Source organism: Plecotus auritus (assembly GCF_963455305.1).
Source record: "Plecotus auritus genome assembly, chromosome: 9".
NCBI lineage: Eukaryota > Metazoa > Chordata > Mammalia > Chiroptera > Vespertilionidae > Plecotus > Plecotus auritus.
The window spans coordinates 6518270-6530775 of record NC_137783.1 but is presented as its reverse complement, the minus strand read 5'-3'; the positions used below and the strand labels follow the sequence as shown (position 1 = coordinate 6530775).

General features: G+C 41.9%; 1 protein-coding gene across 2 annotated transcripts in view; it reads left to right on the top strand.

The window, feature by feature from the left end:
- The window catches only part of INPP5F (inositol polyphosphate-5-phosphatase F), a 61983-nt gene continuing 49477 nt past the window's right edge, over positions 1-12506 (top strand). For both annotated transcript variants that reach the window (XR_013959109.1, XM_080642652.1), the window contains exon 1: positions 1-343. Coding sequence is in view for 1 of the 2 variants with exons in the window: in XM_080642652.1 (XP_080498778.1) it covers positions 247-343 (97 nt within the window). In the remaining variant the exon portion in view is untranslated. The remainder of the gene's footprint in view (positions 344-12506) is intronic.

The following is a 12506-nucleotide window of genomic DNA, read 5'->3' as shown; positions in this document are numbered from 1 at the left end:
GCGGACAAGGGGCGGAGCCGGGGAGAGGCCTCTAAGGCCACGGCCGCTGCCGCCGCCGCCCGCCCGCCGCCGCCTCCGGGGTGCGTTCTCTCGCGGACCCCGCAGCCGCGGCGCTTCCTCAGCCGCCTCTCCCCGGGGCGCTGGCCCTGGCGGTCCAGCTGACGAGGACGCTCCGCGCGCCCCCAGCGGGCCGCCGCCGCCTGCCGGGTCAGGGGGCCGCCGCCTCCCTCAGCGCGCGGGGCCGGCATGGAGCTCTTCCAAGCCAAGGACCACTACATCCTGCAGCAGGGCGAGCGCGCGCTGTGGTGCAGCCGCCGCGATGGCGGCCTCGAGCTCCGACCCGGTGAGGCTGGCGGCGCGGGGTCACCCCTGGGCGCGGGGAGCGGGGAGCGGCGGGAGGGCGCGGCCGGGCCCCCCAGCCCGCGGGAGCGGAGGGCGCCGCCTGCGGCCCTGGCGGTCGGGCGGGCTCGGCGAGGGTGCGCGCTGTCATAATTTCCCGACGGAGGGGGCGCTCGCCTGGCCCCTGGCCCTACCCCTCCGCGCGGACAAAGGGCCCGCGACCCTCGTCCCTCCCGGGGGAGCAGACCCGAGCTGCCGGCTGCCGGCTGCCGGCGTCCGACCGGCTCTCCCCGGGAAGTTCGAGCGAGGTACCCCTGGCCCTAAAGGCCTCTTCCTGCCTGGAGTGGCCTCTGGCCCGGCCCTCGCGACGAGTTCTGGGTTCGAATCCCCATCTCAGGCCAGAAGCGATCCCAGTTCAGTGGCACGAGCTGTCGGAGCGTCGCTCCCCGTTCACCTGTTTCTGGGTCCCTTTTCAAGGCGTGATTCCTTCTGGCTACCCTGTGGGCACCTGGTTTAAAGCACCTTTCCTTTGACTGTGGTATTACAATAGAACTGGCTTGTCATGTTGAACTTTCAATATTTCTGTGTGGTTCAACTGTTGTGCGATGCCGAATGTATTGGGGGCCCGTGTCTGGGTGTCCGGGGAGCTGTTGTGAGATGCCGAGGGCTGCGACGTTCAGTTTGCGTTGGGAAAACTAGTTCACGTGGTGAGTTCACAGCGGCCCCGCCCTCACAGGCCGGCAGTGCGGGGGGGCGGGGGGGGCTGGGTAACACCTCCCCCTTGGAGGTGGTGGGTCCTTTTCCCTAATCACCTCGGGCATCTTTCACTTGAGAAGCAAGAGAATAGAGTTCTTTAAATAGATAGAGCATTTCAAATTTACTTGTAATTCTGGTGTATAATCTCGACAAAGGAATTCCATGGTGTGAATTGGAAAGTCTAGGAGATCCAAAGAAGCTTTTCATATCGCAGCAGCTACCATTTATAGGATGGCTTTCAAGGTCGTGGTCCTTCCTATCCCCACAACAACCTCACAGAGCAGCTGATGGTATCCTTGGCCCCCCCCCCCCGCTCCCTCCCCCAAACACACACCGTGAGGACTCAGGTGTGAAAGGTTGGTCACGGGCCTCGTCCCCCCCCCCCCCCCGACCCCCCCCCCCACACCGTGAGGACCGTGAGGACACAGGTGTGAAAGGTTGCGTCACGGGCCTGAGGTCAGGGAGAGAGTGGAACCGGCCCCAGAACACTCCCTGGCAGGTGCCGCCGCTTTCTGACCGAGGCCTGCTAGTTGATTTGCAGTGAAGGAGAACTCATTTTTTTTTTCCCCTCTAGACTCGGTGTATTTTCTTACAATTATGTATGATTTCCTCTCTTCAGAATGGAGGAGAAACTACGGCACCCAGATAAGGTTCTTGATGATCTTGGGACAGAAGTTGTAGTAGATAGGCTAATTTTGGCCGGTCTCCATTCATTCTCTTTTCTCTGTTTTTCCTGATTTGTCCATTTGCCTAGCTCTCCCCCTGCTCCCACCCCCCAACGTTTGGGTAAGGTTCCAAGTTTAGCTTGAAGAAAGGTAGACTGCAAAATTCCCCAAGCTGGTAAGGAGCCGACCGTAGGTCATTTACAGCTGGATGGAGGTTGAGATCATCTCCAACCCATGGAACAGAACACTTTTCTTTTTTTTTTCTTTTTATATTTTATTGCTTTTTTACAGAGAGGAAGGGAGAGGGATAGAGAGTTAGAAACATTGATGAGAGAGAAACATTGATCAGCTGCCTCCTGCACACCCCCCACCGGGGATGTGCCCACAACCAAGGTACATGCCCTTGACCGGAATCGAACCCGGGACCCTTCAGTCCGCAGGCGACGCTCTATCCACTGAGCCACACCGGCCAGGGCCAGAACACTTTTCTACGCCTCATTTCTTCAACTATAAAATGAGGGTTGGGCTTTTTGGTCATTGTACATGATGAAAATGTTTTTTAAAACAATGCCAGCTCAGTGTACGTTTTAGAGGACCGGGGTTGATATTTGTGTGTTTCATGAGAAAAACTAGATAGTCACCAGTATGTTTGGGCCGTGACTTGAGGCATATATAAATAGGGGGGCTGGGTTGTCTGCATTTCTAGGGCCACTCTCTTCTTTCTCTCAGCCCCTAAGATTGACAGAGATGAACCAAGCTGGTGGAGTTACATGGAACACGGTGCAGTCATAGGAGTCCTCTGAAGAGGAGCGGTTTTAAGTGAATTAGTTGACATTCTGTTTGATTTGTGTTCAGTTCTTATACATGGGAAGCTCTCCTATCCTGATGGTTGTTTGGGGATAAATCACTCCCCTCAAGCGAAGAAAGTCAACTCTTCTAGGCTGCTGGCTAGTGTCCTACGTTTCTGGGGAAGGATACTTAAATCCATACTTCTGAGTTAAAGAAGCTCGGATGAGCCACAGGTTTAAGCCTTTAAGAAATATCCCCAGGGTAACCTCGGCCTAGATTTTGGATTAAGCCATGTGGTTTGAGTTACTGTTTATGTATTCAAAGTCCACATCAGAAGGCAAGTTAAAAACTTCTTTTCTACATAGATGTCTGAAGTCTTTGCAGTTACATTTATTTCATGTCTTAGGATGTAGGCAACCACAGACTGAAGTAGACCGAAAATCTAGAGGAAGGAAGAGGCCATTATATTTCAGAAGTAACCGCCTGTTTTGATCTTCAGGTGTTTAAGTATAGCCAGTGAATAAAGAATCCCATGTTCTTTACCGAATTGTTTGTCCTATCCAGTACTTAAAATCCATTTTAAAGAATGCCTATTAATAATTGTATTTTAATTGCTTTTTTCCTATAGAATCGTTCAAAATTCTTTTCATTTTATCGTACCTTTTCCCTCTGCTTTTATTGCCAGTTTTGCTCTTGTTTCTAATGAAAGCATTTAAAATATTCCATTATTCCCAATTGATAATTCAACTGAATAGGTTATTGACCAAGTCCTTATCTTTTCCAAAGGGCAGTGTTATAAGACCAAAAGAGCCTGTGGACATTGTGGTTTTTATGTTTATGGCTACTGAACAACCTGAATCAGGACTTTCCTTTTTCTTAGAGACATCAGAAGAGTCAGCATTGATTTTTAAGGTTAAAATGACCATTTCCTTATCCTGGAATGTTGATGATTTTTAAGGTTAAAATGGCCATTTCCTTATCCTGGAATGTTTGTTATGATTTTTAAGGTTAAAATGGCCATTTGCTTATCCTGGAATGTTTGTTATGATTTTTAAGGTTAAAATGACCAGTTCTTTATCCTGGAATGTTTGTTACTGTCAGCCTGTTTTCCTGCCTAGTTTATTCTGTAAGACCCAGCTCAGATGTGTGCTCACGCTGGCCCGCATTCCTAGGGCAGAACTGTGGTCACAATAAACACATTATTGTGTTTCCAGGTGCTTTATCCACTTGGTACACACTTTGATTATAGCCCTTACTGCATCGTATAGTAATAGTTTCCTTCCTTTTCCCTCAGTGGACAGTACCTTTCCCAAGGCAAGGACCGTGCTTGACTCACCTTGGTATCTCCGGGCTCTAGAGTGCTTAGAATGCAGAAAGCATTTTTGGTTGAGTGGAGCCGAGTTAAATTTTAAGTCCAAGTTTTCTCTCAGTAATATCATTGCCATAAATATAGGATGTTGTGTTATGCTTATTACCCATTTTAGGCCCTGTTTTGAATATCTTCTAATTGGAGCGGAAAATCTCTGTCCAGCTGGGTGAGGAAATAAATGTGAGGCTTTCCACTAGTGTGTGTGTGTTTCCCTTTCTATCTGATTTAGCATCACCATTTTTAAAAGAAAAATCTTTGTATTCCTTATTTTCTTCTTTACATTGTTTAACTTTTAAAAATTGTTTCTTTTAAACAGTTGATACTATTATTTTTTCTGATGCTTTCTTTCCTTTTTTAAAAATTCCTCACCTGAGGATATGTTTTTCTGGTTCTTAGGAAGGGAAAAGAGGGAGGGAGGGAGAGAGGGAGAGAAACATTGATGTGATTAATTGCCTGCCCTACTTGCCACAACTGGGAATCCAACCCGAAACCTTTTGGTGTATGGGAGGATGCTTCAACCATCTGGACCACCCAGCCGGGGCTGATGTTTTCATTTTTTTAGACTGTAGCTTGCATTTTGGTGGATGCTTATGTCTATTGCAAAGTGACCCGTAGAGAAAAATATTTAGATTGTTTTATTGTCTACCAGGGGAAATGATAAAGTACTGTGTAAACATTCAATAACTTCCTGAGAGTGAAGTTTTACTATCTGAGAGTAAGGATTGTAGACTTTAAACAGTCCACTGCTTGGGAAGGGTGATATGGTCTTACCTCTTCAGTCTTAAAATTACTTGGACTAGACCTTGTGTCTTTGTCTGATGTGATGGTGTTATGTAATTTACTGCAGTCTGTGCTTCATACTATTTGGAGACTGAGTGACCATGAAAAGATGTTAAAGCATTTGTCATAAACATAACATTCACAGCCTGTAAACTGGAGAGAGAGAAATGATATTCTGAATGATGAATACCAGTGAGTATTTTTTTGGAGGAGATAACTAGCTATCAACTAGAATTCACAGAAACATGAAAAGTGTTTCTGTTCTTCTTAGTAATTTTTTTATAATGAAATTATTTTTAGTATGTCATATGAAGTTAACTTTCTTTGAATGAGAAATTATAGTTATGGAACTGAGATCCACATGAAACTTTATCTTTTCAGGATCATATTTTATGAATATAGATTCAGTGTATTTAGAGTTTTGTGTCATTTGATATTGACTTTGAAAAAAAGATTTTGAACTAAAATATTTGCTAATAAACACAAATTACCATGACAAAATATAACAGGGCATTTTAATTTAAAAAATTATTAAATATATTGTAAAAATCATTGTTTTTGTTGAATAACCAGGTTTTTTCTAGTGTCTTTACCCTTCAGTTTATTTAAAGGGCTTAACCAGTTTTTATATTCTGAACTACTTTTTACTCCATAATTTATATTTCTAATAATCTAGCATTGTAAGATTGAAGAGGCCTGTATGTTTATTTTTATGAACACTTATTTTTATGCATGAAAAATAGAAAAGACTCATCTTTCCAATTTTTTTTTTTCTCCCTTCTGGGGTTAAAAAAAAGAACGACAGGGTCTTTCTAATGGGGCAGATAACAATTTTTGGAATCAGGTTTTACAGATGAAGGAAGTTTTTGAACATATTTTGCTGTCTGCATTGTTAACTGAGATTAATAGTAGCTAATAACAGCTTTTATTTATTGAGCATTTTTCTGAACCAGACACTGTGCTAAGCCCTTTATTTGTACTGGGGCATTCCATCCCCACAAACCTCAGGAGGAGGATTTTCTTTTCCTACAGATGAGGAGGCTGAGGCACAGAGAGGTAATTTGTCCAAGTTCACAGAATTAAGAGGGAGAGAGATGGGCTTCTAACCCACTATGTGACTACAAAGCCAGGTAGATACCTCTCAATGCTGACAAACCTGTTTTATAAACCTTTCTATCTTCTTGACTACAGAGTTATAGTGTTTATAATTTTATGGATAATATCTGAAATGTGTCTTTCGCTATCATCATCATATAATATAGCCTTTATAGAGAATCAAATAGCCTCTCATATGTCAAAGCACACACACTGAGGGAGGATCTGTGTAGAAGGAAAAGGTTGATAATGGGACTGCTGGTTGGTGCTTTGACCCAACACCTATCCCTGACTCCTTCTTGCAAAATTAGTTCATATACTTACAGGGAATGTCACTATGTAATAGATTGACTAGTTTTTCCAGGTTAGGGTCAGTTTATCAGATTTCTCTTAAGTTTTTAGAACATCTGCAGTTTGGGAAGGGAATAGATATAGGGTAGATCTTCGTGCAGAAACATTGATATGTACGGGATGGGAAGTATTTCAGCCTGTGATGAGCAACCTGAAGCCTTCCTCAGGCTAGCTTTGCAAGAGTCCTAGCTCTAATTTCACAGGCATCTTTTCAGAGCATATAAAGCGGAGTGGGAATGGTTAGGGGAAAGTCTTTTGGACAGCTGCCTTCAAAAAGGGAGGGGCCTTTGTGGAATCACGGTTCCTAGATGCTGTGCTCTGACCAGGCCATAGCCAGCAGAGGCCACTTGGCAAAGGCTAGCTTCAGAGGAGAGGAAGTAGGAAGGCCTTTTAGAATAGAGCATGCAGGTGCCAGCAAATCTGGTGTCCTGATAGCTTGGTCTTTTCCAGAACCTGGCTACTTTGGTGCTGCTCCAGGATGCCTAGCTGCACAGCTTCCCGTAGTCCTACCTGCACAGCCTAACTCATTTGGAGCAAGGAGGAGGAGATGTAAATTCATCACCATATCCCTAGCACCTGGCCCACAGCCGGTCTTATGTGAAAATTGTCTCGAATGAATTGAAATAATGCTAGTTAGTCCCTGGTCAACCCTTTGTACTTTGAGCAGCAAAGAGATTGTTGGATTAAATGGAGAATGTAAGAACAGAAGGCCAGAATGCTGCCTCTCTTGCTAACTAAAAAAACTGCTAATTTCTTATTTTGTTCAGTAAAGGGGGGGAATCTAACTTTTAAGTCTGAGATTCAAGAAATTTATTCTCTTTTAGAATGAAAATAAATGGGACCTGAAGACATTTTTTTTCTTATGCAAAAAAGTTAATGATTTGGTTCTTGTGATTTATGACAAAATGAACTGTTATATTTACAGATGGATACTAGACTATTGGAAAAATCAAGCTAGTTTGGCTGTGCTATTTATTCTTAGAGCCATAGTCTGGTGTGGTTTTATGAGGGTTTAAATGTTAGATCTTTATAAGCTGTATTACTACCTCTCTTTGCATCTTTTTGTTAACTGTTCTATTCATATTCAAATATGTTTTAAAATACCACCTTTTAAAATCTAGCCTTGCGAACGAACACAAGTTTGAGAAGTAACAGCAGTGTCATTGAACCTCTAACAAATAATTAATTACTCCTTAGCTCGTCTATATCATCATTATGTGTCAACTGACCATAATTGAATTGAAAAGAACATTTGAATTAGAGTATGTTTAATAAAATGGAGAAATATTTTTTATTTTCAGTTGTTGATAATGTTAATATATAAGTAGTATTTTAAAAGTGAGCATAAACACTGAACATTTAGCATTGTAGTACTATTACAAGACACACTGATAGTATCTTAATTAAATCCCATGCTTTGTTAGAATGACTCACTTTCTGGTTGCTGTGAGACCCTTAAAAAAACTGCTCATTCAGAAAAAGCATCCACTCCTGCCTGCTTTCTTTGGTAAGGCTGGCTGAATTAAATACAGGTTGATTTTAGGTCAGTGTTCCTTCTTTAAGTTCATTTTGATTTCAGGTTCTTTCAAGTTTAACTTCGCATTTCTCAACTTGACAGTGGGATATTTAAAAATACATTAACTCTTTATAAATCTTATTCTTTGAATCAGCTTTCATTTACACTGAACTTCAAATTCCACAGTTTCTGCAATGGTCAATATATACCATTTGAAGCAATCATAGCATCAGACTGAAATATTAGGAAATTTTGAACATGCCATATGCTTTTAATTTTAGTAGTTTGCATATATAATAAAGATGCTTCACAGTATTATTACACATTGCTTTTATGGCAGATATAAACTTTTTTCTTCCCTCTGGGGAATAGCTGTGATGGGCAGAGTCACAGTTTGCCAGTCTCCCTTCTGGGCAGCTGTGCTTCTTAACTTTCAGGATTTGTCTCCCCTCTGGTAGCTATTGCATTTATTCTCCTTTACACCTTTCAAAAATTCCCTCATCTCAAAGCAGCAGCCCCCCCTCCCCGCTTCTAACTTATTTAGTATTCTATTTCTTTCTCCTTCCAAAAATATTAAGGCTGAGTTTCTGTGAAGTCATTTATTCTTTCAACAAACATTAGTTGAAGACCTGCTGGGCATTGTGCTAAAGTGAAAAGATGGTTAAAACACTGTCTACCCTAGCTGAGGATGTAGTCCAATAGGAGACAGACACACACAGAAGTCTAGAGCAGTGGTCGGCAAACTCATTAGTCAACAGAGCGGCAAACCGTGGCTCTCGAGCCACATGTGGCTCGCGAGCCGCAATTTGCCGACCACTGGTCTAGAGTGACAGACACTGTGATAGAGCTATATAAGATAGTTCTGTGGAAGATTTGAGCTGTCTTGAAGTTCAAGGTCTCAGTGTGTGTGTTTTTCTGAGATGGTAAAAATTTTTTTTCTAATAAATTGAAAAGGAAGGATACTTTTTTATTTGATTCTGTGAAATTTCTTGAAGTAGTCTGTGATAGTTTCTTTCTCTCTGTAGGAGTGGAAAGCCCTGGAAGAAACAGGCTCTGTGCACGTGTGACTTATTTGTGTGTGTCTCGCCAGAAATAACTCTGTATGCTCAGTGCCTTCATTCTAAGTAGGTACTCAAAACAAAACAAATGACAGTTTATGAGGATGCCTAGTGCCTACCTGGCTAGACTGAAATAGCGCAGGTTCTTCCACTCCTTGGTGGTCCTTGTTTGATCTAGTAGAGTTCTTCCTTTGATCTGATGGTGGGTTTGAAGGCGGAGCTTTTTGTTGGTGAGGACCTACGGTGGCAAGACTACGATGCAGACAATCCTAGATGGGAGAGAATAAGTTAACTTTGGACAAAGTTTTCAGGGAAAGCTAGGAAATTACTTAAGTACCAGCTGGGAGAAAGGTTGCACTTATTTAATGAAGGAAGTGCTAATTTTATACATCTTGGTTTAAGAGCTCTAAAATGAGGAAAGGAAAATACCAATTGTTAGCTCAGCTGTGCTCTGATTTAGTTCTCAGAATCCTATTTCTGAACGTTATATCAAAGGACAGTTTTTTTTTGGGAGAGCAGAAGGTTAGAGACATATTTGAACACATTGCTATGTTTCTTGGGTGCTGCATTATGCATTTATTATTCAAAGATTTATCTAATCCTTGTTTAAACTGGTTGTATTTTCAGCCTCTTTAGGTAATGAGTTTGGAAAGTTGTGACAGGCTGTACTTCCCTTCATTTATTCCCAAACTATGTCTTTTAAACGTGCGTCTCCTAGACTCTTATTCTAAATGTACTGTAATCTCCATACCTCTCATAATTTTATACATTTCTGTTAGGTTTTCCCAGGACCTTTCTACATTGTTTGACCTTTCATGAAAGTATTTTTCTTTAGTTATCTTCTGTTCTTTTTTGAGGTGCATTGGGTCTTTCTTGAAATGTGATTATTAGGACTTTATGCTTCAGATAAGGAATCAATAACTTTTAGTGTAGATATTATAGAGTTTAAAAACCAATTTCTAATATCCTTCATGATCATGATCAAAAGTTTGTGGGCTCTGCTATAATTAGATGCCTGTTTTAATAGAAAAGTCTAGATATTCTTAAGATCCCCTTCCTAGATAGTATCTCTTATCTTTTAAGTACTCTTAGGGTTATTTTTTGAAATGTAATTCTTTGTACTAGCTTATGCCAGCTGACTGTATTATGAGATCTTTATGTAATTTATGGTACTTGATTACATTACAGAGTTTAAAGTTGTACATGACACAGGTATCATTTTGAATCAGACTGGTAGGATAAAGCTAAACTTACTCATGCACGTTCCATCCAATAACCTATAATCACTTAGACCTGTGGTCAGCAAACTGCAGCTCGCGAGCCACATGTGGCTCTTTGGCCCCTTGAGTGTGGCTCTTCCACAAAATACCACGGCCTGGGCGAGTCTATTTTGAAGAAGGGGCGTTAGAAGAAGTTTAAGTTTAAAAAATGTGGCTCTCAAAAGAAATTTCAGTCGTTGTACTGTTGATATTTGGCTCTGTTGACTAATGAGTTTGCCGACCACTGACTTAGACCAATAGTTTCCCCTTTATCCAACGTTTCCCTTTCCTCAGTTTCAGTTGCTCCCAGTCAACTGAGGCCTGAAAATATTAAATAGAGAATTCCAGAAATAACGTACAAGTTTTAAATTGCACGCTGTTCTGAGAGGTGTGATGAAATCTCATACTGTCCCGGTGGTCACTTAGTAGCCATCTTGGTTATCAGATCGACTGTGGAGGTATTGCAGTGCTTGTGTTCAAAGAACCCTTATTTTACTTAATAATGGCCACAAAGCGCAGGAGTAGTGGTGCTGGCAATTCAGATATGCCAGAGAAGTTGTAAATTGCTTTCTTTAAGTGAAAAGGTGAAAATTCTCCACTTAGTAAGGAACGAAAAAATCATCTGCTGAAGTTACTAAGATCTATGGTAAGAATAAATCTTTTGTCCATGAAATTGCCTAATTTGTAAATTGACCTTGACCATAGGTATGTAAGTATAGGAAAAAATATAGTAAATATAGGGTTCCCTACTGTCCGCAGTTTCAGGCATCCCTGTAGATAAGGGGAGACTACTGTGGTTCTCCACTTGGCTGTACATTATAATTACCTGGAGCTCTAAAAACACCTGTGTCAGGGCCCCACTCCAACCAATTGAAGTCAGACTTGCTGAAGGGTGGGGCCCAGACATCAGTATTTTATAAAGCTCCTGGATGATGACCATGAACAGCCAGAATGAGCAACCATTGGTTTGGAGTTCACACAGGGAAATCACCAGCTGCTAGAACTTCTAAGTTGGATTAGCTCTTTAACTTGCTGCATGCCAGAAAATCATCACCATTGGAGTTCAAAGAAATGTATCAAATTTTGCATTTCTAAGATGGCTCCTGAATCAACTTGATCTGTTTTCCTGGCCAAACTAAATTCTGAGAGTTGAAGCATGGAAGAGCTAACAATGGGAACTTTCAGTTTTTCATTTTAGAACCCTTTTCCGCATCTGTCTGACTTTAGTGATTGTCTTTTCATACCAATAATATCCATTGTCTTTAGCAGGAAATGAAACTTGGGTCTGATTATTTATGCACACCTTGGTACTCTTTTTTTTCTAAAACAAACGCAACTGGCCATAAAATTCAGCAGTTGTGAAAAACACAGGCTTGTTCTTGGGTGAGGGAGTGCCTTCACTCTGGGCTTTTGGAATGAATGACTCATACTCTCTGCAGGCACCCCGTATTTAATCACTTGTTTTCTGTGTACCAGGAAGAGGAGGGCCTATGAAAATAGAAGCCCTGTACTGCCAAATGAACCTGGAAGTGTAGACCCATTGGTCAAACAATTGAGCTTATAACAAAATATTTATGCCTTTTAGTGTATGTTGCTTTATTTCACTAATTAAAAGTTGGCATTATTTGTAAAATGCTATACTTTCGTAATTTGTAAGCAACTTTTCTCTTTACTAGATGACTTTGATAATCCTAAATTTTAAAACCTCTGCAAATTTCAAACATTTGTCTTGTGAATTTATCTGCCACATTGGAATAGACTTTTTGAAGGGAAGATGAGAGAGCAATATGCTTGTTGAAGCAGATCAATTACATGGCTGTTCTTTGTGGAAGGATAGTATAAGCCCCCTGGCCATTTTCTTTGCCAATGCCTTCTGCCTCCTGAGTAGTGATAGTGTGCATTACTAAGTGTACTTGCTACATATGCTTAGACTAATATCATTTACAGATTTCCTCTATACAGAATCTACTAATGCCAAATGATTCTGCTTCCTTTTTAAAGAGTAACAGATTGGGGGAGAGGGATGCACACAGCCCTGGTTGGGTGGCTAGTTGGTGGGAACGTCGTCCCGTATGCCAAAAAAGGTTGTGGGTTTGATTCCTGGTCAGGGAACATACCTAGGTTGCGGGTTTGATCCCTGGTTGGGACAGGTGTGGGAGGCAACCAATTGATGTTTCTCTCTCACATCAGTGATTCTCTAGTTCTCTCTCTCCCTCTCCCTTCCTCTCTAAAATCAGTAAACATACCCTTGGGTGAGGTTTAAACACACACACACACACACACACACACACACACACACACACACACACACACACATTTTGAAGTACCTATGTGTCCCAGGCACTGTTCTGGGCAGCAAAGGCACATCAGTTCAGAAAGACACACTGAGCCTCTTTTCTTGGGCCAGTTATATTGCTGTTTCAGGCCTTCCTCTATTGTCTTGTGTCTCTTGTCTCTATATTGGTACGAGAAACCATGGGCACCAGCTAGAGATTTTAAGGTCATTTCCCTGAATGTTTAGGTTAAGTC